At 54.2% G+C, this 25,503-nt stretch overlaps 1 protein-coding gene across 1 annotated transcript in view; it reads left to right on the top strand.

The window, feature by feature from the left end:
- The first annotated feature begins 19,039 nt into the window (after window positions 1-19,039).
- The window catches only part of UNC13A (unc-13 homolog A), a 56,871-nt gene continuing 50,407 nt past the window's right edge, over window positions 19,040-25,503 (top strand). Inside the window, 6 exon segments of the mRNA XM_047828011.1 lie at window positions 19,040-19,061; window positions 19,993-20,022; window positions 21,151-21,250; window positions 23,108-23,225; window positions 24,731-24,854; window positions 25,460-25,503. The exon segment at window positions 25,460-25,503 is cut by the window's right edge and continues 30 nt beyond it. Coding sequence (XP_047683967.1) covers window positions 19,040-19,061; window positions 19,993-20,022; window positions 21,151-21,250; window positions 23,108-23,225; window positions 24,731-24,854; window positions 25,460-25,503 — 438 coding nt within the window.

Genomic DNA, 25,503 nt, shown 5'->3' with positions numbered 1-25,503 from the left:
TCCACAGATGTCCCCTAGCCCTGTGGAGTCAGGGTTGGGCTGGAGGGTGGGGCCAGGAGCTGGAAGAATTGGGAGTAGGGGGAGTGAGGGCTTTGTCTGGGGAGACAGGGAAGGTGTCCTCAAAAAAGGGACATTGGAACTAGGCTTTTGAAGAGTGCATAGGAGTTCACTGGGCAGAAGGTGTATTCGTTAATTCAGCAAACACCTCCAGCCAAAACCTCTATGCCAATCTCACCCCAGCCTGGTCCCAAGGAGTCCCCGGGCTGGGAGAGTCAGAACCAGTCACAGACTCCCTAAAGGTCATGGATGAGCTGCAAGGAGAGGGAGAGCATAAAGATGCCCTGGAGGGAAGGAACATGGGTGTTCTTCAGGGGCCCAACAGGGGTCTCCTAGGAGGAGGGTGTGGCTCCAATTTGCTCCTCCAGAGCAGAAGCAGCGGGTGCTGAATGATTTTGCCTTGGAATATATTGCTTGGGTTAAATGAGGCCAAGATGACATGGTTCTGCCTCAAAGAGATGCTTGGACCTCCTCCAAGCCACCTCCCACCAGTGGAGCTTATGTCTCTCTAGGGGAGATATATGGGAGGAAAAACATATAACCCTTCCCTATGGGCCTGGTGGTGTAATGGTGATGGAGGAGGACTTGTTGATGGAGGTCTATGCATTTGAGACATTTGAGACCTGTGACCAGAACAGGGAGGTCCTTACCTGATCTGAAGAGATCTAGGAGGACTTCCTGGGGGGAAGCAGCACTTGAGTCAGGACCTGAGGGAGGAGGAGGAGTTGAGCACACGTGCGGGACAGCACAAGGAGCACCTGGAGGAGGAAGAGCACTTCCTGTGGGGGAGAACAGCATGTGCAAAGGCCCTGTGGCCAGAAGAGACTGGGCGTGTGGGGAGACTCGGAGACCACAGAGAGGCTGTATGATGTGACAGGGAGATTCAGGAAGGTGTGGCCAGGGAGGCTGGTGGGGATTGGGCCACACAGGGCCCCCTGGTCACAGGAAGGTGTGTGGATTTTACTCTGAGGGCCATAGGAGCCAAGGAGAGTGTGGGAGAAGAAGGGACATGGAACGTGAACTGTAAAAACAACTGCGAGCTGGTTCCAAACATTTTATGGTTCCAAGTATTTTACAGATTAACACATCACTACCCATCCCACTGTACAGATGAGGAAACTGAGGACTAGACAGAGTAAGTGACATGCCCAATATCACACAGACAGCATGTGACAGACCCAGGATTTGAATCCAGATGCCCTCCCTTTTGGGAGCTGGGCTCTTAAACACTTAGCTGGGAGTAGGCTGGTGGAGGTGGGGGCCCGCTTGCCATCAGTTCGTTCCGCAAAGTCGCCAGGATGCCGCGCGGGAAGGAAGGGGGTTGTGCGTGGAGGGGGCTGCATTTTGTTTGTTTATAATCCGGTCCTCTGCGAGGACTCTCAGCCCTTCCCGCTCCCTCCCCAATTAACTCAAAGACGCCGCCAGAAATGGCGATTTCCTGGGGCACCTGGGTGGCTCAGTTGGTTGAGCATCTGACTCAGGGCATGATCTCGCTGTTCATGAGTTTGAGCCCGGATCGGGCTCTGTGCTGTCAGCTCAGAGCCTGGAACCTGCTTCAGATGCTGTGTCTCCCTCTCTCTCTGCCCCTCCCCCGCTTGTGCTCTGTCTCTCAAAAATAAATAAACGTTAAAACACACACACACACACACACACACACACACACACACACACACTTAAAAAGAAATGGCGATTTCCTTCCCTCTCTTCCCACCTGCCCTGGACCTGTCCAAACTCCACCCCCAAGGCGGATTGGACGAGACAGCGCCATGGCCACCCAGTGATGGCTTAGGACACAAGTTCCCGCCCCTTCCTCTCCCTCAGGCCACGCCCAATCCCGCCTGAGGGCCGGCCCTAGATTGAGAGCGAGTGGGAGGGAGGTGACTGGTTGGACCGGTTTAGGTCCCTGGGGGTTGCAGAGGACCAAGAAATGATGCTACGAGACAGTACTGAGCACGCGTCATCTTCAGAAATGACGTACGTCCCTTCCCTCCTCCCACACACAAGTGTTGAGTGCACACGGTGTGCCAGACTGTCCCGGGCCACAGCGTCCTGCCCTCAGGAGCGCCTAGCTCAGTGTTCTCAGAAGGGCCAAGGGCTCCCTAATTTTTAATACCAGATTAAATCAGTAATTATTACGCTTGACATATGTTTCTTGAGCACCTCGGCACCTACCAGGCAATGGGGGAGACGACGTTTTCCGAGATCCCATCCTGGCTTTTAAGGAGCTTGCTGACCCGATTGGGAGAGAGACAAGAAAACTGGCATGAGGAGAACACAGGGAATTCTCCAGCCAGTCTTGGGGGTCAGGGAAAATTTTCAGGATGAGGAGGCTTTTCAACTGAGAGCAGGAAAGAAAGCAGTTTACCCAGGAGAAGAGAGGGGAAGGGGGTTCGTGGTGGTGAAACAGCGCTTGCAAAAGCCAGCAGGCGAGGTGTGTCAGAGGAATTAAAGACACCCAGGGAGGCCAAGTCTGGAGGACGATGTAAGAGATGGGGAGGCCAAGGCGGAGGCTGGGGGCGGGAGGGGGCGGAATCACTGACGCCAGAAGAGCCTTGTGGGCGGAGCCTTGTGGGCGGAGCCTTGTGGGCGGAGCTTGCGGGCGGGGCTTGCGGGCGGAGCTTGCGGGCGGAGCTTGTGGGCGGAGTGAGCCTTCTCTCTGGTGGTCCCTGTTCTACGAAGAGCTGCCTTAGCAATTACCCCCCGGCTTGGTCCAATCAGCGCGGCCACAGGGGTTGTAGTCAGAGGTGGAGCTGCCCATTTCAGGAGTCCAGATCCAGAACAGGAGGTGACCTGCCTGGGTGGCTTGCAGTCTCGGAAGCTGGTTAGAGGGGACAGAGATGGGTCCCCACCTGGTTTCCCACCCTGTCTCATCTGGCCCACCAGACAGCGCCAGCCATGTCCTTATATCCAGACCCGAACCAAGTAAAAAAAAAAGTCACAGTTGTACCCGCATCTCCCATCCCGCTAATGACCAAATGAGAAACATAAGGTTGAGGACAGCACGAGGGTCACGGTGCATATCCCAAGCCTGGTGGGGTTCAAATTCCAACTATGTCCCTCTCCAGCTGTGTGACTGTCCCGTGCCTCCGTTTCCCCATTCCTTGAAACCATATCATAATAACTTCCGCCCAGGAGGGTCTCTGTGGAGATTAAATGATTTACAACATGGAGCAGGATCCAGTCCTGCACGTGCTAAGCTCTCACTTGGTTAGCTATTCGTGCAATTAATTTATCATTTTGCTTCGGAAATCGACCGGCCACGGGTAGCTGCCTACTCAAGAGAGGCAGTGACCCAGCTGGGGTCTTCCCAGGGAGACCATATCCAACCCCAGACCTGTTTTCTGATGCATCGACCTTAACCCCAGTGAAGCTGACATCCTGTTCCTGAACGTAATTAAACATCGATTTGTTTGGACCTGGCAGTTTTTGGCATTCTGAACCAGTGTGTGGGCAGCTGAGTCTCAACATTTTCACAGGACGCTGGAATACTGGGAGCTCCAGAAGCGAGGGGTGGACAGGGCCCTGCCTGACAGTACCTTGATGGTAGTTCTAGAAGCATGAGAGCTTGCAGCTCTGGGTTCAAGTCCAGCTGTGCCTCCTCCTGCCTGCACAGCTTCGGCAAATACCTTGGCGTCTCCGATCTGCAGTTTTCCCACTTGGTGAAAGTGACAATCACCAAGGCCCCTTGTCGAATGTTCTTAGGCACCCGTCTCCCCCTCCCCAAGTCTGGGTGCAAGGGCACCGATCTCCAGCCAATCTGTAGTGAGGAAGCAAGATCTGAAGGGGTGGCATGAATGAGGGTGCAGCCCTGGGCTGGGGCACAGCGAGGGACTTGGTCGGGGACAGTGGCAGCAGCAGCGGGCTGGAGGCTGCAGAGGGCAGAGGCTTTAGGTTCCTACTAATCCCTCCCCTGAGCTGGACCCAGGGCCACCAGTGGACGAGCCTCACATCCTCTTGGGATTCTCACGTTAGACACAGAACCCGCTTGGTGCCCCGAGCCCCTCCTCGGTGCTTTCAGACGAGGAAAACCTCATTTGCAAAATGGAAATGAATGTAGCCATCTGGGGGATGGCGTGTAAGGTACACAGGAAGAGCTCAGTAATTGTTGAGAGGGAATCTTTGTTGTTGTTTTAACTATCATTTTAGGGGATTTGGGAGTCTAGGGGTTAAGGGCCCCAAGGGGCTGCCTGGATTTGAATCCCAACTCTGCCACTCACCGGCTGTGGGACCTTGGGCACGTGACTTGCATTTTCGTTCTGCTTCCCGGTCGGTAAACTCGGTTGAGGGGATTAAACGAGTGGGCAGTGTCTGGCTCTCCTGGACAGGGTTCCTGCCTGCGACGGGGCCGGGCCTTGGGATCGTTCTTTGGCCCAGTACTGCCACCTGCTGGTCACTCGGGAGACTTCAGGCTGAGTCCCGCCTCTGAGCCCGGAGCCACACCCCCACTCCCCCTGGACCTATCGCCTCTCTTCGCACTTTTTGCCACCTCATCCTCTTGACCAATCCAATCGTCCTCTTTTTATTGTCCGCCCTCCGCAAGCCAATCCAGTGCTTCACTTCCTTGAGTTAGTCCCTTGTCAGAGCCGTGCAGGTCGCGGCTGGGAACTCGCAAAGGGCCGCGCTGCCCTCTTCTCCTTAGTTCTTTAGGTCACAGTTACCTTTTCAATCCCCGTTTTATACGTGATAAACCAAGACTGCCCGCATCGGTTTCTCTTTGTGATCCCGGCCTGAAGGCCCAGAGTAGGCCCAGCAAGTGGTACAGCCTCCGAACGTTTGACTCACCATGCCCTCTGCCAAGGAACGCTCGTCCTCTAATTCTCAGTCCTTTGTGAGATGTCCTCACTCTCCAGTTTCTGCTCTTCCAGGAAGCTGTTGGCAGCATCCCAAGAATCCCTTCTCCCTTCCTTTGTCCCTCCTCTGACCTTGGAGATTGGGTCCTGTTGCCCCGCACCCCCTCGCAGTCACCATACAGGACCCCGGATTGGGCACTATGCGTGCGTGGACGCCGTGTTCATTGACTGAATGATTACATGAGCATCTGTGTTACGGAAATGGCCTATTCTGACAGCTGGTGCAGCTTCAATTCCCATCCCTCCCAACCTCTCAGGAACTCGATCTTCCTGTCTATAAAATGAGCATACTATTGCTCCCACGTTAGGCTGCAAAGGATTAAGGGAAATAGCATCTGTCAGGCATTTCGGGACATTGCCAAGCACGCAGTAGGCTTTCTGGAACCGCCTGAATTCTCTTTCCCTCTCCACTCAGGAGAACCTTGAATGGACGATCACCTACTTGTATCCACTTCATCTCCTTCAGTACTCCTCCACTCCCGCCCCACCCCAGTACCCAAGGCCGTTGACAATAGAAATGTTGGGGGGAGGGGCGCCTGGGTGGCGCAGTCGGTTAAGCGTCCGACTTCAGCCAGGTCACGATCTCGCGGTCCGTGAGTTCGAGCCCCGTGTCAGGCTCTGGGCTGATGGCTCGGAGCCTGGAGCCTGTTTCCGATTCTGTGTCTCCCTCTCTCTCTGCCCCTCCCCCGTTCATGCTCTGTCTCTCTCTGTCCCAAAAATAAATAAAAACGTTGAAAAAATTAAAAAAAAAAAAAAGAAATGATGGGGGGAGATGAGACTGTATGGCAGTCCCAGGGGCTCTGAGTTCCATGTTCCCTGCACTTACCAGTGCTTGCTGCCCTGGTCACAGGGACTACAGCTGGGGATGGACAAACATATGGAAGGTGGACCCTGGGTTTGAAGTCTTAGTTCTGGTCCTGGGAGCCAGGGGGCCCTTTACCCTCTCTCTACCCTCTGGGCCCAAGTGGCCACACCCATCTCATGTTGATGTCTATCCCTTTTGTATCACCAGCCCCGAGTTTCAGACTCAAATAGTCACCTGCACTGGGTATTCCCATTGGGTGCCTTGCAGGCATTTCCAACTCAGCAAGCCCAACACATAGGTCTCAGTTTCTTACCCTGAAGTTTCTTCCACTTCTTCATCAGTATGGCAGATGTCTCCACCATCACCCAGCCTCCCAGACCCCAAATCTGGACCCATTCTTGTCACTTCTCTTCCCTTACCTCCACATGTCTGGTTCATTGGCTGGTACTTTAGACTGAGACTCCAGAATGAACCTGAACCATCCCTCCATTCCCATAGGCCCTGTCACCTGCCACCTGGGTGCTGCTCTGGCCTCCTGTCACCTACACTCTTGCCACAACCATCCCTGCTCCCCTGGTAGTCTCAGAGGGATTTTTTTTTAAAGTTTTAATTTATTTATCTTGAGAAAGAGAGCAAGAGAGGGAGGGAGAGAGAGAATCCCAAGCAGGCTCCGCACTGTCAGCACAGAGCCTGACGTGGGGCTTGATCCCATGAAATGTGAGATCATGACCTGAGCCGAAATCAAGAGTCAGATGCTCAACTGACTCAGCACCCAGGTGCCTCAGGGATTCTTAAATCATAAATCAGATCATGTCCTTTCTCTGCTCAAAGCCATCTCATGGTTCTCATTACCCTTCAGGTAAAACTCACACTCCTCCCCATAGCCAGGAAACTCCACGTGGTCTTTACCCCTGCCCATCTCCCTTCTCTCTCACTCTGTTCCAGCCACACCAGCTTCCTTGGTATTCCTACAATACACCAGACATGGTCCTACCTCAGGGCCTTTGCACCTGCTCTGCTGTCTTGAATGTCCCTTCCCCATCTCTTCCCATGCCTGGGTCCTTCTCTTCCTTTGGGTCTCAGCTCATGTGTTACTCCTCCAGACGGCACTTTTCCCATCCTGCACCATTCCTGTCTATCATGGGACCCTCCCTGTTTTCCTCATAATTTTCCTTGATGCCTGCTGTGAAGGCTTATTTGTTGCCAACTTTCATGCTAGGAACCATGTCACTCGGTGGAACCTGATGACAAGAGTAGTCCCCAGCCTCCAGGAGGTGCCAACAAACACTTGCTTACCAAATTGATTGACAACCCGTTCATATCTTTCCCCTCTGTGGAACTTTGTACAGTACGAGAGACATCAGATATACCCAGTAAAGACTGGGAATTTATTTGAAGACCGAGCATGGTTGCCCCTGGATTGGGGCTACAGGAGAAACTCTTGGCGTAGGGTATGAGCAAGTTTGGGCCCCTGGGGATTGCCAGGAGCTCGTTGCCTGGGAGGTGTGTGTGTGTGTGCGCGCACACACACACACACACGCGCGCGCGCATGTTGGGTGATAGGTGGGTCTTTTCCTGTGTGTGTGCATGAGGGGGAGGAGTTGTACTTCTCACCAGTCTGTGTACTATCTCCCATTATTTGTCTTTGAATCACTTTTCTCTGTGGGCTTCATAGCATGGTAAAGAGAGTTAAACACCGGAAGCCAAGAGAAGAGGGATAGAAGGACAGAGAGTGAGTATGAGTTTGCCAAAGACTTGAATGCAGATGCCTAGTAAGAGGAGCCAGGGAAAGAGGGAGCTGCAGAGAAGAGAGAGCAAGAGAAACATGGAGGCAGCCTGGCATAATTTTTTTTTTCTTTTAAGAGAGAGAACACGAGCCGGGAAGAGGGGCAGAAGGAGCAAGAGAGAATCTCAAACAGGCTCCATGCTCAATGTGGAGTCCGAGGCGGGGCTTGATCCCATGATCCTGGGATCATGACCCGACCTGAAATCAAGAGTCAGACGTTCAACAGACCGAGCTACCCAGGTGCCGCAGCATGGTATGATTAAATGGAGGGATGAGATAGCTCAAATAGCTTTGGACTTAGCAGAGCTGTTGGCGGCAGCAAAACGGAACGGTGGGGCTTAAAATTAATTGGATCTGAATGATGAGTTTATCAGAGGCTTTGGCAGATAGAAGGAGGTGATGTGTGGATGAAAGAGACAGACAACAGGAGAGACCAATGCATATCAACCATATAGAGAGAAGGTACTGCACATGAACGGATTAAAGGCAAAAAGTTAAGATACACCCAGTAAAGATTGGGAAATCTAATTGCTAAAATTCACCACCTGTGTGTGGTAAAAGCAAAAAAAAAAAAAAAAAAAAAAAAGTCTTAGCACACTGGAAATAGAAGTCGACCTCTTTAACTTGATTTTCTATTAAAAACTTCCAGCAGATATCCTATTTGGTGGTGAACATGGACATGTTCTCTTTCAGATGGGCAGACAAGGCAAGGATGTCAGTTACCATGATGTCTTGAGATTGCACCGGTCTGCACCATAAGGCAGGAAAAATAAATGAGAGATAAAGAGCTGGTAAGGAGGAAATAACAGTGTCTTGCATTTTCTTTACTGCAAAGAAAAAGATTAAGGCTGAAGAATCTTAAATTAAATCCATAGACACAGAGAGCAGATTGGTGGCTTCAAGGGGCTGGGAGAGGGGGGTGAGGAGCGACTGCCAACGGGGATGGGGTTTCTTTTTAGGGTAACAGAAATATGTTATTACTAGATAGAGGTGGTGGTTGCACAACCTTGTGAATGTAAAAAAAGGCCCCTGAATTGTACGCTTTAAAATGGTTAAAATGGTACATTTTGTTATGTGTATTTTACAGCAGTAAAAAAGGAATTTAAAATTAAGATCTCCCTAGATACTCCTGCTCCAGAAGCTGGAGTATAATTCCCTCCCCTTCAGGGTGGGCTGAGCTTAGTGATTTGCTTACAACGAACAGAACAGGGAAGGAGAAAAATTGTTAGTTGACAGTGGATGAGCGTGGCAGACAGCATCTAACCCTGATGGTCAAAGTTAACAGTCCCTGTGATGTCATGTGGGCATCAGGGACCTCTGGTGACAACGAAGGACCCCCGTCTCTGTGATCTTCCCCTCAAGCCCATAACCCCAGTCTCATAATGAGGAAGCATCAGAAAAACACAAATCAAGTGACTTTCTGCAAAATGCCTGACAAGTACTCTTTCAATGCGTCGAGGTCATGACTAATAAGAAAGACTAAGAAATCACAGCTAGGTGGAGACCAAGGAGATAAGATCATTACATGCGGTGTAGGATCCTGGATTGGATCATTGCCTAGGAAGAGAACATTAGTTGGAAAAACTGGTGAAATATAAAGTTTGCGATTTAGTTAATAATAAGCACCAATGTAAATGTTTTACTTTTGACACGTATAACCCTGTAACCACATGCTAGACGTTAACATTAGGGCAAACTAGGTAAAGAGTATATACAAACAGTCTGTATCTTTTTACAGCTCAGTGCCTCTGCAACTTTTCTGTATGTCTAAAATTTTTCCAAAATAAAAAGTTTATTTAAAACATTAAGAGCCTCTGTTCAGAAAATGATACCATAAATAGAATGGCAACCAGCCACAAAACTGGAGATCTTTAAAAAAGTTTTACAGCACGCATTAAACCAACAAAGGGGTTGTGTCTAATATGGATAAAGAACTACACGAGTAGGAAATGACAGTCACATTTTTAAAAAACGGATGAAAGACTTGAGCAAGAATTTCACCCTAAGAAGAAACCAATACTCACAGGAAAAGGTCCCCCTCATGAGCAATGAGAAAGCAAATCAAAACCAAAACGAGGCACCGCTTCTCCCCCTCCATTTTGGCGTGATCCAAAAACTGAGAGTATTCCAAGTGTTGACAAGGGTGTGGGGCAACTGAATGCTTATATGGTGCTGGTGTGGTAGAAATAGTTGGAGCTACGTCAGAAAAAACAAGTTGATGTTATCTCGTGAAGCAGAGCACGTGGGTGTCCTATGATCCAGCAGTCTTACTCATGCACCAGCCTACATTTCTGAGAATGATTATAAAAGTTAAAAAAAAATGAACTCAAAGTGGGAACAATCTTAAGATCTATCAGATGGAAAATAGATAACCAGAGGTATAGTAAATCAAGAGGATACTGTAGAATAGTGAAAACTGCACGTATTACAGCCACACTTGCAGAAACGTGGATGAAAACCAGCAGCATTGTGTTGAACCCATATGGAACTGCCCAGCTAGATAAGTGGGGAGGGCGGGGAGCAGAGACGTGTTGGGGTCAGGGCTGAGCCAGGGGAAGAGTTGGGAGCTGGGGGAGTCCAGAAGGTAAGTAAAGGGCCAGTGTGGCGGAGTCAGTGAAGGCTTCCTGGAAGAGGGGATGTTCAGTCTGGGCGTTGATCCATGAATAGGAGTTTGCCAGTTACACCAGGGAGTGAAGGACAGGATCCAGTCTGAGTGTATGCAAAGATCCACAGCCTGAATGACTTAAATAGTGAAACAGAGACTCAGAGGGAGATCTAGACAGGGAGAGGCAGAGAGACTGAATAGAAAAAATGCTCAGAGGGAGACACATGACCGAGAGATGGGGAGACAAAAAGAGGAGCAGAGAGACACAGGGAGAGAAAGAAATAGAGAAGCCGGCAATGAGACAGACGTAGACAGAAACAGAGGAACAGAGATACTCAGGGAAAGCAGAGACAGCAAAGGACTCAAGAGACAGAGAGCCCACAAAGCGACTCCAGCAGAGACGAAAACACGCAGAGCCTGTAGGGAACCTGGATGGGGCTGCCCTGTGTCCCTCTGGTCTGGAAGCCCTGGGGACGGGGAGCCCCCACCCGGCTCCGGCCCTTTAAAGCTCCCCCAAGCCTGCAGCGCCCCCGCCCCATCAGGCGTCCCTGGGCTCCGCCCGCTAGCTCCACATCAGCACCACGTCAGGAGCTGTCCGCACCCCCGGTGCTGAACCAAGATGGCCGGCGGCGGAGGCCGGGCCCCGGCGTGAGCTGAGCGCGGGCTGCAGCCCCGGCCATGCCCCAGCCCAGTGGCCGCTAAGCTCCACCTGACAGAGCCGGCCCGCCGGCGACCCCGGAGACATGTCTCTGCTTTGCGTTGGAGGTAGGAGGCGAGGCTGCGAGGCTGGGGACCGGTGTGGACCCGGACCGGGCTCGGGGTCCGTGTGGATGCGGCTGGACTCCTGAGGGGGTGACCCGAGTACACGAGACTGGACTTTTGAGAGGGTGGCCCTTGTAGACGCGTCAGGGAGCCGGAGAGGGTGATCCAGGTAGAGGTAGCTGCGTTCTCAGAGGGTCCTAGTGGCCGCTGCTGGGGGTCCTACGGACATGGCTGAATGCGGAGGCCCGCGTGGACGCCAGCCGGGATCCGGGGCTCTATCTGGAGACAGTCTAGATGGGGAGTCTATGTAGACCAGGTTACTAAGTGTGGAAGGGGCTGGGCTGGGTAGTTCGAATGAATCCTGTAGGGTACTTGAGGGAGTCTTGCGCCGGTGGGCTGGGCTGTGGGTTCTCAGGGACGTGGGCTGGGCTCGGAATTCTTCGAAAAGGAGTGCAGAGGGGAGGGGTCTCCAAGCCTTGAGCATGTCAGATTTGGGTAAGGGGGCTTGCCCAGGCGACCTCTAGGAATCCCTCAGCTTTGGGTGTGAAGAGGCCGGGGTCGGGGCTAGGGAGACCCTTCCGTAGGTCCTGAGAGGCTTGTGATTGGTGTCTGGGGACACATTTCCCCGCTAACTCTTTGGACTCTCCAGTGGGGGCTGGGGGAATCGCCCGAGGGTCTCCCCACTCCCTGCCCCCTCCAGCACTCCAGAACGCCTAACCGGCTTCCCCCGTTGGAAGCTGACCCCTTGAGGGTGCAGTGCCGGCCTGCACCCCTCCCGACATCCTCACCTCACCCACTTTGCGCCGAATGGAGGGAGGGAGAAGTGGGGTGGAGCTATTTTGGGGCTCGAACGCCATCTGCACGGAGGCCCACGCCCAGGCCCACGCTCTGCGTTGGGGTGGGGAGGGAAGGAAAGAGACACAGGAGGGGCATGATCGCTGTCCCCCACTTCTGAGGTTGGGGTAGGGGTGAAGAGAGCCCACCAGGACTCAGGCATCCCGAGCATTCCTGCTGAGAACTCAAGCTCTGGGAGACCTTGGATGGTGGGGTTGGTGGTGAACAGGGGCTCAAGGCTCATAGAGGTCTCAACCTTGGGTTTCAAGGACTGGGGTCCATCTCCCTCACTCACACCTACTCCCTCCAAGAAGGCTGAGGTCTCGGAAGAAGTGTGTTGGTGAGGCCTGAGATGTTAGGCTTTGGGAGATCTTAGCGGGGAGTGTGGTGTGTGTGTGTGTGTGAGAGAGAGAGAGAGAGAGAGAGAGAGCGAGCGAGCGCTGAACCCCGGTCTCCACCTGGACCCCAGTGAACAGGCCCAGAGCCGGGAACCGCCCCCGTCGCCCCTCCCCCTTCTTCCCCTCCCCCTCCGTCGCTCCATTCACAAACCCTGCCCCGCCCGCCCGCTCCCTGCCGCGGCGGCTTCCAGAGTGCTGTCGCGCGGGGCTGGGCAGGCGTGGACGCGGGTGTTCTTAAAGGGACAAGGACCTCCTTTCCCTGAGCTCGTTCCCTGCCGTGGCTGATGGTGGCCCAAGGGCCCATAAGATTGAAAGCCAACTACCCCCTGGCCTATGGAGTTAGGGGAGTGGGGAAGTGGAGGAGACCCCCTGACTCTGACTAAAGGAAAGGCGGAGGTGAACGTCCAAACCCCTATTGGCCTCTCCCCCTCCTCTAAGTTGCCCAGCAGTGGGGCCAGGGGGGGCTGGCACTGGAGGAGGGGGCCACTTGGTGTGTTATTCCTGATTCTCTCTGCTCCCTGCCTCACATCCTCCAAGTTGGCTTCCTCTGGAAGGTTTGCCTAGTTGTGTGTGGGGGGCGGGGGGAATCTCACCCTTGACTCTGACGCAAACTGGAGGCTGGACTGTGGGGGTGGTGTGAAGAGGGGTGAGGCTTCCAGAAACGGAGGCCTGGGGGAAGAATTGTGTTGGATGATTCTGTGGAACTTACAGGAAGGGAATCACCAGTAGAGTGGAGGGGTGTTGCTGGGAGGGGCAAGGCTCAGGGTGGGGTGGGGAGTAAAACCCTGAGATGTATGGGGAATCGAATAACGCAGAGGGGGAGACCAGGAAAAGTGGAGGGGGTGAAATGCTGGGAGGGGTGGGAGTGATGCCCGCTGGGGCTGAGGGGGTCAATGAAAAGGGAGAGGGGGCAAGGCAGCAGTGGAGCTGGGCTGGGAGGGCTTTCCATGGGTTTGAACTCATCCTTGGAGTTGAGGAAATAGCTGTACCCCCAACTGGGAGCCCACTCATGTTTGCCCATATCTATACACACACGCACTGGAACGTTCATACACAGACTCAGCCTGTGTGGACAGAAATGCCCAGGACCCACCAAGATTCCACGAAGACCACCTATGAATGCACACTCACTCGTGGACACGTGTGCACATTCATGTGTGTGTGTGTGTGAACACACATATGTATATGGGACACAGCCACTCTGCCATGTACACATGGTCCCCAAAATACAGGCATGTGTGTCCACGTGCATGTATGCACACACGGATGTATCCAAACATGTGTGATGCGTGTTCACAATATCCATGTCACATAGAGGTCAACCCATGCCCTGATACACAGGCCTGTACCTACGTATACCTGTTAGGGCCCCAATCCCAAGAAACACACACATGTACACATACCAAAGCCACATGCATGATGACGCTTGTCTGGACATTCAAAGCAGCCCCTTTGAACAGACGAATGATGATTCACAACATACACACTTATATGTGGACACACAAGTAAGCAAATGCGCGTTCCATATAACAGTGTAACACACACACACACACACACACACACCACAACATAGGTTTCTAATTAACACATCACCTGCAAGCCCGCAGATACCTAAACTCACACATACCAGCATTTCGCCCATACAGTCACACTGCACTTCCTGACACGCATGTGCACATCATCACCTGCATTCAGGTGGTACACATAAGCACGTGTCCCTCCACGCATACACGTACACCCATGTACGTACGCCTGCCTTCCCTGGTAACATGAGCAAATGCACATGCAAACACACACAAATGTAAACTCTTGCATACTTATCTGACACCAACATACAGGAGACCATCTTGTTCAGGTCTTGCCTTTGCCCCCCCCCCCATTTCTTTATCTATTTATATGGAGTCCCACTGCCGCCCCAACCCCATCCACTTGGTAGGGCTTGGCAGAGTCCTGAGTCTGCAAAGGAACCTTGCTCCTTCACGAATTCATTCATATATTTATTCAGCAAGCATTTGTTGAACACCTACTATATGGTAGGCACCGTTCCTGGAGACCCAGCACTATTCCTGGCCTCAGGCTGGTGCGGTCAGAGTGGGAGGGAAAGGGAAGGGCTGAGGGAGGCAGGGAAGGTAGGATCCAGAGCTCTCTCCCTTTAGGAAGCATGCTTTTACCTCCCCCCGCCCCTTGACCCTCAACATTCGCCTGGGTCTCAGAAGATGAGGGGGAGCTAAGCAGAAGGGACATGGTGCTCTAGGTGGAAGGAATAGCACGTGCAAAATCATGGTGGTGGGGATTCAGTTCTAGACCTTCTTATGTGCCTTACAGCATTTGGCCAGGCCACTCAATGGTTTTAAAGTCTCCAGAAATATTTGGTGAATGCATATTGCATACAATTAGCAAATGTGTACATGGGTGAGTTTGTCTCAAAACTAATAATATCAACAATAAGCCCAGTTTATCCAGCATTCTGTAAGTACAGTGCTGAGGACTTTTATGCCCATTGCCCTCTTTAATCCTTACAGACATCCATTTTACAGATAAGGAAAACTGAGGCTCAGGGAGGTTCGACAACTTGCTTAGTCCCACAGAGTTAGAGATGTAGCTGTCTGACTCCACAGCCTACTGGGAATTCAGGGTGAAGGTTGAATCTCTTCTTGGAAGAAGACTAACCCTCCCTTTCATGGGGTGAGAGTCTGTCCTGGGATCACCGTCTTCCTTCACTCACTCAGTAAAGAGACATGTCATTATCTGCCCCATTCATTGTGGCCTCTCCCCCTGCTTCTCTCCCAGGAAGCTCTCACAAACCCCTCTTCCCCTGGCTGCCCTATTTCTGATGACCACCAACCAGGGGAGGTTGTCTCTGGGTCTTTGCTCTCACTATAATCATAGGATGCCTTCCAGGGTTGGCTCTGATTCATCTTCAGGGCTGCAGTCTTAGCCCCTCTCCTAACCCGTGCCTCACTTTCCTCCTACATACAATGGGCTTACTCTGTGAGCGCCAACTGGGACATCCCTAGTCCAACAGGCCTAGGTTTGAACCCTTAAATCCACCGCTTCCTGGCAAGTCCTGTATCCTCTTCATTCCTCAGCGTGCCCATCTGTAGAATAGGCACACTAATCGCACCCACTGCCTAGGTTTGCTAGAACTCTCCAGTGAGATGAGGCACACAGAGCCCTTGGCATGCTGCCTGGCCTGTGGAAAAGTTCCGTAAGTGTGAGCCAATGACAGGAAAAATCAATGATGGTGTTTTTATTAATGGGGACTAAAAGCCTTCGGGAAGGAGGTCCGTGGGTGTAGGACGTTTCCTGAGAGCTCACTGCGTTCTCAGGCCTGAGGAGGGCTCAGTAGTACACAGGAGGTAAAAAGGCGTGCCAAGTTCATTGGAGGTAAACCAGGGAAAGGGGTTCAGCACCCTGGACAGAGCAGGGACGGAGCGTGCCACACCGCGGACGGCGCCCAGGGGGCAGATCTCACCACAGGGCTGCTGGAGGAGGAAATTATGTCATTATTTCATTGAACACTATTTAATGAGCACCTACTATATGTCAGGCCTAGTTCTAAGTGGCAGTGGGTAAAAAACACAGAAATCTCTGTCGAGGTTCTTGGTGTGTTTGTTTTTTTACACTGAAATCCCTACCTGGGCTCTGGCTTATTTCCGTTAATGGAAGGTAGGAGTCCTCTCTCCCAGATGAAAGCCGGTGGGGCCAGTGTCCTTATCACAAAACTCATATAGGCCGTTGGCGTCACGCATAAAGCCGCCAAATATCTCAAGATCAATTTCTGAATCCTTTATGCCTCCCTTCCCTCCTACTCCATCTTGTAGTGTTTGCCAACACCCAGTGAGCATGTTCTGAAGGGAGCTTCCTGATGCTTCCCTTGATGGTTGGGGTCCAACGCTTCCCCCGCCCCCACCCCAGGCCTGGCAAGTCAAGGAGGAGGTGCCCCTCAATTCCGGGGTTGTCCAGACCAGGGGCACGCTTAGAATCCAACCAAATAACACAAATAGTAATGATGATGGTGAGAGTAATAATAAAAACAGTAGCAATGGCAGTATAATAATGCAGGAGGAGGAGGGAGAAAGAGGGGAGGAGGAAGGGGAGAAGGCCCTACTGCGCTCCATTTCCTAGATGCAGAGCCTGGCGGCGCCTATGGAAGTCCTGAAGCCTGAGCCCCTGTGCCTACCTTCCCGGGTTCTGCCCTGGCCAGCATCTGCCTGTGTAACCACATTAATCAGTCAGGGCTGACGGGGTCCCCAAGGGCCGCGCAGGCCGCTGACCGTCGTGACACGGTGTCTCCCTGGCCTCCTGTCAGAGGGGCCAGCAGTGTGCACCTCCCCCAGCCGTCACTCCCAGCTGTCGCGTCGCCCACGCCCTCTGTGCTCACTTTATAAATAGCCTTGTGCGTGTGACCAGGAGCTCGCGGGGAGGGGTGGCGCTTCCGCCCCGCTGACCCCGATACTGCAGCGAGGGGGGTTGGGAGGGAGTGGCCGGGCAGAGCCGTGATGACTACGGTGGTGAAGGCGACAGTGACTGGGACCGTTTACTGAGGGGGAAAGACAGAAGGACCTAGACTTGGTTCCTGCCCTGAGACCCCTCCCTCCCTTTGAGGCCTCTCCTCCTCTGAGCCCCTACCCTGATGACATCGCTTCTCTGCCTTCCTGAGTCCCCCTTCCCCACCAAGACCTTCCTCCAGCTCTCCAGCTTCCTTTCCTAGTCCTCTCTCCTGCACCCCTCACCCTATACCCCATGCCCCCCTGAGTCCTTCTTCCCACTCTGAGCCCCTTCCTTGATTCCCCCCCACCACCACATTTCTTTCTGAGCCCCGCCCCCGAATCTCCCCCTCCTGCCTCTGAGTTCTCAGTAAGGAATATACAGTGATGTCCTCATCCTGGACCCACTCAAGGGTCCTGGAAGCCAGAGCCTGGCCACAGCTTTCGGGGCTAGAGCCTTCTAGCAATCAGTCCACTGCCGGTGGGCCCCAACTGAGCTCATCACCCTCTGGCCCACTGAGGCTTAAGGAAGAAGAAAGTGGGTAGTCTGAGGGAGAGGGGACAAGAGAGACAGAGACAGTCAGATGGGGGAGAAGGGGAGGAAGAGAAACAGAACCAGGAGAATGGAGACAGGGAGAGTCACCCCATCCCCGCCCAGGAGGAGAGGATGAAGGACAAACTTTGGATGACTGGCCTCCTCTCTGAGCTCTGTCCCTGGTGAGGGGACCCAGAGCGGGATCTGCGGGCCAGGCCAGGCTAGACACCAATCAGCCCCTCAGATCCCCCTCCAACCCTTCTCTCCCCACTCTGCCTCTCCTTTTCTCTGGCCCTCCCTAGTGGACATTTGTGCGTCTCCCTCTTTCTGCGTCTCTGTCTCTGACTCTCATGACTCGTTATCTACCCCCCTTCCTCCTCTCTCCTTTTCTTCCTTCCACCAGGCTGATCCCTCCGTGCGTGCCCCTTCCTCAGCCTCTGTCTGTGTCCCTCTCCGTCCTTCCTCCCTGCCTGGCCCCTGCCTCTGCACCGTCACTGCTCCACCCTTCCCAATCAACAGGAGTGCAAGCAGGGTGTCCCCTAGGAAGGGCACCTGCGGCTCCTGCTCTGGGTCCCTTTTTACAGACCAGGGGCAGAGCTCAGAGAGCTCAAAGAGGGCACCCTCCTAAGGGTCCCTGAGCTTCACTCAGCCCCAGGGGTGAGGAGCTGGGTGATTGAGCTCCCTGTGGGCGGAGTGGGGCTGAGGGTACAAGAAGGCGGCAGTGGGACAGGAGCTGAGCATGTACTCAAGAGAGGGGCCTTTGCCCATGCCGTTACGTGTCTTGAATGGGAAGGTGAGGAAGACAGGACACGGTGACTGATTTGGGGCGTGGGGCAAAGAGAGACAGAGACGCAGGGATAAACTACAGCAGGAGACAGAGAGACAGAGAGAAAGCCAGATCTAGAAAACCAGAAAGAGAGAGATGGAGTAAGCCCAGAGAAGGGGGTTCACCTGCCCGGGTTCACACAGCACCATAGGCTGAACCTGACTCCACCTGACTCCGTGCTGAACCAGTGCTCGCCTCTCCCAAGGTCCAGCCGAGGGCTCCTTCCGCACTTCAACCTGCCAAACCCAAACCCAGGGGTGTTGAGTACGATGCACAGCCCATCTGCATTTCAAGTTTGGTGGGGGTTGGGCAGTAATATAGGAAGGTGATCATTCTCCCTCCTGCTCTGCGACTCCGGGGGGTTCGCTGTGCTTCTGGACGTCAATCCCCCCCACCCCCCACGGCCCCCACCCCTCCCCCCACCCGCCTGCACCGTCTGTCTGTGACAGGAACAAACAGTATTTACTGACAAGTGTTTAAAACCACTCCACACACCCCCCCACCCCCACCCTTGATGGGAATTCTCCCTTCATTGGTATCTTTTGGGCGCTTTTGCAAGACAGAAATTCAAGCGATGTGGACAGAGATATGACCCCAAGATGGGAGGCCATGGCATTTGCCCACAAAAGGGCTGAACTTGGCCCTCAGAATAAAAGAAAGAGTAGCAACCCGCGCAACTTTGTTTCTAGGAATTTATCCTCCGACTCGCTTGCACAAACTCTTCAGTCCGTCCCGAGAGACAGCAAATTTCTACAGAGGGTGTCGAACGCTGCCATTGGCGTAGGAAGTAAAATCACACACACGTGCACACGGCTGCTGGATCACAGACTGTGTGCCTGTAGCCCTGGAAGGAACCGGTAGTGTTGACTGCACAAGGCGGGGACTGTGGGGCCTGGGGTGGGAAGAGCCTTGTTCTCGTCGCGTACCAATCTCTGGGGCGCCTTGGATTTTGCAAAATGTGCGTGTGTTGCCCGTGGGAACCACAACGTGCATCGAAAAGGAACAAGGGGAAAGGATGGTGGAAAACAGGAGGAAGGGCTCAGCGGGGAAGCAGGGTTTGGGTGGAGATACAGAGTGGGTGGCGGGGAAGGATGTCGGGGGCAGCTGCAGGGTGTGAGAGATGTTGTTGAATGTAAGTCCGGTATCCCGCGACAAGAGCCAGGGAAGAGTGGCACTGCTTTGACTCCCTTGGGACTGTGGGGTTACGTGAAACACGGAGAGACTGGACCACCTGGGACCCGACACATATTTGGGTTTCACGTTTCACCGGCGGGTTGGGCTGGACAAGCCCTAACAACCTCCCAGCGGGGGTTCGGATGTCTCTCTGTGCACTAAGGAGCCAGGTCTCTGGGCGGTTCTGTGCCACATCGCCCAGTCCCGTTTGAACATGAGACCTCGACCCCCGGGGCGGGGCATTTGGTAGGACAGACTGAGCTGGATAATTGGGGGAGAAGCCTCAGTGGCCTGACAGGGTCACTGGAGATCGCCTTTCTCCTCTCTCCCCACCTCTCTTCCTCCCTAACTGGTCTCTCGCTGCTACAATCCTGGAGGGCTTCCTGTGGGAGGCCTCTCCTGTGCCCTGCCCAGCTCCTTCTTTTGAATGCCGTTCAATTGTGGGGAAAGGCACAGCCAGAGGTGGGGAGCTCTGGGGGGGGGGTCTGATGGGGAGGGAAAGGGGGCAGAAACTGCTCCCAGGGTCCAAATTTCCTTCAACCCTGAGGTCTGTCTGTGCTCATCTGTCTGATGGCTTCTCTCTCTCCCTCTCATCCCTGCCTCCCTCCTCTCCTTCCTGTTTCTCCTCTTCTTGTCTCTGTCTCTGATTTCATCTCTCTCTCTCTCTCTCTCTCTCTCTCTCATTTTTGTTTTCTGTTCGATCTCTCCATCGGTCCCTTTGGCTCTCTGTCTCTGCCTTTCTTTGTCTCTCTGTTTCTGCGTCCCTGTCCTCTCTGCCTGTCTTGTTCTATTTCCATCTCGGTGTCTTTGTCTCTCTCTTCTCCCCGCCTCTCTCCCCATCTCCTTTCCCTATCTCTGTCTCTCTCCACAGTCAAAAAAGCCAAGTTTGATGGTGCCCAAGGTAAGTGGCCTCTATTCCTGCCCTGTCCTGTGTCGTCTGTCTGTCAGTCTGTGTCTTGGAGACATAGGGGAGGGGGTCGGAGCCAGTGACAGGGGACTTGGGCTGCCTGTCTGCTGAGCATCACAGAGTGTCAGACCTGGCTTGTGATCCCAGAGTCTCCCCAGCCATCCCCTGGAGAATCCAGTGGAGGTGGGGCTCACCCTGAGCCAACAGCCCTTCCCAGGATCCTAAGAGACAGGCTGGGACTCCTAGATCAGGCTACAGGTGGGAAAAGTGAGGCTCGGAGAGGCGAAGGGAATTTCATATTGTCATTTAAACAAAATATTTTTTTTTCTTTTTTTTTTTTTTTTTTTTTTTAAATTTTTTTTTCTCAACGTTTATTTATTTTTGGGACAGAGAGAGACAGAGCATGAACGGGGGAGGGGCAGTGAGAGAGGGAGACACAGAATTGGAAACAGGCTCCAGGCTCTGAGCCATCAGCCCAGAGCCTGACGCGGGGCTCGAACTCCCAGACCGCGAGATCGTGACCTGGCTGAAGTCGGCGCTTAACCGACTGCGCCACCCAGGCGCCCCTAAACAAAATATTTTTTAATGTTTACTTATTTCTGAGACCGAGAGACACAGAGCATGAGTGGGGGAGGGGCAGAGAGAGAGGGAGACACAGAATCCGAAGCAGGCTCCGGGCTCCGAGCTGTCAGCACAGAGCCCGACGTGGGGCTCAAACCCACAAATTGTGAGATCATGACCTGAGCCGAAGTCGGTCGCTCAACTGACTGAGCCACCCAGGCGCCCCTTACTGTCATTTTGGTTCCCCTCTCCAGGGCCTCAGTCCTCCCATCTGAAAAACCAAAGCTATTGAACGTAGTCATTTCTAAGCAGCTAGATTAGGCACCCCCAAATCCCACAAGGCCCTTCTCTTATACTCTGAGGGACTGGGGCGGGGGAGGGGCTCTGGGGGTCAGCCTGGGCTGTAGGCACAGAAACAGCTCCGTCTATTGGACCTGGTTATTAGACCGTGGCCCCAAGCACACGGAGACCCCGGGGGGTTATAAGAGGGTCATCTAGAGCTTGGGAAGGGCATGGGGACTCCCTGGGCCCCTGTGCTGACCCCTGCTCTCACCACTGCAGAGAAATTCAACACGTATGTGACCCTGAAGGTGCAAAATGTCAAGAGCACGACCATCGCGGTGCGGGGCAGCCAGCCCAGCTGGGAACAGGATTTCATGTTGTGAGTCTGCAGTGACTGAGTTAGCAGGGCCTGTCGCCTCGCTTGCTGGTCCCACAGAGCGAGCCGGACACCTGGGTGTTGTCTGGGACTCCGCTCCCTCCTCCCGCGGCCCCGCGTCCAGCCATCGGCTTTGCCTCTTGATCTCCGTGGCCACCAGCCAAGTCCCCGCTGCCCACCAGCCTCCGCCCCTGGCCTCCTGCTGCTGCCCGCCTCCTGCCTCCCGGCAATCTGTTCTCCTCCAGGCAGCCAGGGGGATATTTTTAAAACTGCAAATCACATCCTGTCACTCTCTAAACTTGCCCATGGCTCATGGTTTGTGAACCTCAGAACAAAACCCACACTCTTCTCCCTAGCACCCCGTTTCCAGGCCCGGCCCCTGTGATCTCCTGCCAGCATCTGCCTCCAACTCTTCTGGCTCAGCTTGTTCCTGCCCCAGGGCCTTTGCACTTGCTCTTCTCTCCTCTCCCCCACCGCTCCCACCGGACCTGGCAGGCTCCATCTTGTCCTTTGGGTCTCACCGGTGTCACCTCCTCAGGGAAGCCCTCCCTGACCACAGCCCCAAGCTTCAATTGGAGGGCAGTTTCAGGTCTAGCCACCAAATGTTATTTTAGTCATTTGTGTGATTTCTTTTCCTTTTAAAAAAATTTTTTTAATGTTTATTTATTCTGGAGAGAGAGAGAGAGAGAGAGAGACAGAGCCTGAGTGGGGGAGGGGCAGAGAGAGAGGAAGACGCTGAATCCGAAGCAGGCTCCAGGCTCTGAGCTGTCAGCACAGAGCCTGACGCGGGGCTCGAACCCACACACCGTGAGATCATGGCCTGAGCCAAAGTCGGACGCTCAACCGACTGAGCCACCCAGGCGCCCCGTATGACACCCCATCTTCTCTGATGATGACCGACAAAATACCAGGCCCCCTTCTAAGGATTTGATTAAATCAACCCCCCCCCCCCCACCACACACACACACACACACACACACAAGCCTGGGAGGGAGGGCACTATTTCAACCCTCATTTACAGATGAGGCAGAGGCTGGAGAGGCAAAGCCACCTGTTCAGTGTCACACAGCTCATACCTGGCAGAGCTGGGATTTGGACCCAGGCAGCCCTCAACCCCCCGAGCAGAGCCCGACTGGGGACGAGCAGTGGTGGAGGCCATGAGAGAACCCAGAGTTGGGACCCCGGAGCAGAGGAATTTGAGGAAAGAGTGGGAGTTGCAGGTTCCAGGGAAGATGTGGAAGGGGAGAGACAGTGTGGTCCCCAACCCCCTGGAAACCAGTCACTGAACGACCAGGTCACAGATACGCTCAAGGAGAACAGTCCTCGAGACAAATCTCCGGTAGATTGGTAAACTCAGTGAAGGGGGACATTCCCCAAGGTTTTCCTCCCAATCTGCCTATTTCCAGGGTGGGTCCTGCGAGAAAAGTGCTTAGAGGTGGTATCATTCACATTCTCAGGGTTGTCCCCATATGATTGGATGGAGGTGACATTGCGAAGGAGGGAGGCATCCTGAATGCCCTTATCCTGGGGTAATAGGGAGCCACAGAGAGTGTTTGAGCCTCTTCCTCCCTTAGCCAGTACTCTCTGGGCCTGAGGGCTCCAGGAAGGGCCAAGGGACTTGGGGGTTCAGGAGAGGTGATACCTTCCCGGGTTCTGCTGTGATACCCTGAGCATGTAACTTAACCCCTTGGCCTCAGTTTCTCCTCTGTAAAACAAAGATGACTGTGTTACCTTCCTGGTAGGCCTCATCCAGGCCTGGGGTTGAATTCCAGTGTGTCCTAAGATAAGGCAGGTGAACGGACTTTCCTGAGACTTGACCCCTCACTCCTACCCCTTCATGCCCCTCCCCTCTCTCCACAGTGAGATTAACCGCCTGGATTTGGGGTTGACGGTAGAGGTGTGGAACAAGGGTCTCATCTGGGACACAATGGTGGGCACCGTGTGGATTCCCCTGCGGACCATCCGCCAGTCCAACGAAGTGAGTGGTGGGTCAAGGGTTGGGGAAGAGTGCCTTGGAGGGGCCCAGAGGCCAGTGGCCTAAACACGATGGACGCGCATCTCCGTCCGCCAACAACGTCTGTGATGGTGACTCCAAAGTCACTAGGGTCTAAACTTCCATCTTGTTGCTCTGCCTTTCTCCCTGTGCAGCCAGGGACGGCTGCTGGAGGATCTCCGTTACGTCTGCTTTGCTATCAAGGGAAGAAAAGGTGGCCAGGGAGGGGGCTCACCCTCTTGGTTAAGGGCCTCATCTGGAAGAGGCTCACCGCACTTCACTCATAGCCTATTGGCTAGAACTTAGTCGTGCGGACCCTTAGCTGCAAGGGAGTCTGGGAAATGTAGTCTTAAGCTACATAGCCCGTGGCCCTGCTGAAGATGTATTCTGATGGAAGACAGAGAAGGGACACATTGTGGGTAATGAGCACTTTGTGCAGGGGGAAGGCTGCACCAGCCCCAGAGGCGGTAGACCATAAGTTTGGCCTCCTCCCTGGTCCCCTGGCCTTAAGCCTCACCCCTTCCCCTCAGCCCCTCCATGCTGAACCCAGGGGGATCTTACCACCCTGGGACCTTTTCTTGCCATCTCTGCCCATCTCCTTTGGGAGGCCTTCTTTTTTTTTTCTTTTTAACGCTTATTCATTTTTAAAAGACCGCGCACGAACAGGGGAGGGGCAGAGAGAGAGGGAGACACAGAATCCGAAGCAGGTCCTGGGCTCTGAGCTGTCAGCACAGAGCCCGACACGGGGCTCGAACCCACAAACCGTGAGATCATGACCGGAGCTGAAGTCGGCCGCTTAACCGACTGAGCCACCCAGGCGCCCCAGGCACTGGGAGGCCTTCTTGATGGCACTTGCTTACATTGCCAGCCTCAGCTCCCCCCGCACCCCAACGTCCACCCTTTATAGGCCCCAAAGATGGCCTCTGAACCTTTGCACATGCTGTTCCCTGGGCTTCAAGTATCCTCTCCATCACCCTCTAAGCCCAGCTCCGATGTGCTCTCCTCCAGGAAGTCTTCCCTAACTTCCCTCGGGATGCCCCTGCCCCCTCCCTTCCTCTGGCTTTGCCCTTGACTCTCTGGGCTGGAGATGCCTGTGCCTGGCTCTGTCTCCTGTGAGGGTGGGTCTGGTTTGTTCGCTTGGGGTGGGGGTTCTCCCCTGGCTGGGCTTCGGGGCTTTTATTCGAAGCGGGGGCCACAGACGCCTCATCAGAGATGAGGAATAGCGACCCGAGCTTCAGACCCCCGCTACCTGGCCCCACAGGGCCTTCTCTCTGCGTCCTTGACCTACCGCGTGGCCCTGGACCGGGACCTTCTCTCTGAGTCTCAGTTGCCTCATCTGTAAAGTGGGGCACGACCCTTGCTCTCGGGGTAAGAGTGAGGTGAGGCGAAGGGGATCTTCTGTGAGACTAGGGGCCCACTGGCCGGTGTGCGGCAGATCCCTGCTCCACCCTGTGTCACTTTGGGCCCTGTCACCCCATCCCAACCCCCAGGAGGGCCCTGGAGAGTGGCTAACACTGGACTCTCAGGTCATCATGGCGGACAGCGAGATCTGCGGCACCAAGGACCCCACCTTCCACCGCATCCTCCTTGACACCCGCTTCGAGCTGCCTTTAGGTGAGTGTGGGGGGCACAGGACCCTCCTCGGGCCCAGGAGAATGGCCAGGCCTGGGTGGCTTCAGGCCGCCCTTCGTTCTGAAGATGAAGTTTCCTCTCTCCAGAAGAGAGAGTTTCGCAGGTGCAGCGAGGCAGCGGGCCATGTGTCTGCCGTGCGCAGAGCACGTCCCAGGCCCTCTAGGTCACCAGCAGGCCGCCAGTTGCTTCTTGACCCATGGGGCTTGGGTCTGAGCTGTCCTGGGCTGGTCCTTGGTGAGCTGGGGATACGAGGAGAGACAGAGGCAGGGAGATGTGTGGAGATAAACAGAGACAGAGACACAGAGAAGCAAGCCCCTCTTGCTTTCTTGGACCCAGCTCAGTCATCTCCGTACCAACTTTCCGAGGACCCGTGGCTCCCCCACCCTTGTGACGCCACGAGCTTCTCCTCGGCCACCCACCGTTCATTCCCAAGGCGGCCTGGGGCGGGGAGGGATGGGAGCTCGCCCTGTTCTCCCTTCCTCTTCCTCCACCCCCTTGAGACCAGGCCCTAGGCCTGCAGGGTGCACTGGGTGAAGGCTGAGGGGCAGGGCGGGCTTCCAGACTCACAGCCGGGGCTCCGCTTCCAGACATCCCTGAGGAGGAAGCGCGCTACTGGGCCAAGAAGCTGGAG

The sequence above is a fragment of the Prionailurus viverrinus genome, chromosome A2 (assembly GCF_022837055.1).
Source record: "Prionailurus viverrinus isolate Anna chromosome A2, UM_Priviv_1.0, whole genome shotgun sequence".
Classification (NCBI taxonomy): Eukaryota; Metazoa; Chordata; class Mammalia; order Carnivora; family Felidae; genus Prionailurus; species Prionailurus viverrinus.
Note: the sequence above shows the minus strand (reverse complement) of the source record. Positions and strands in the feature narration are given on the sequence as shown.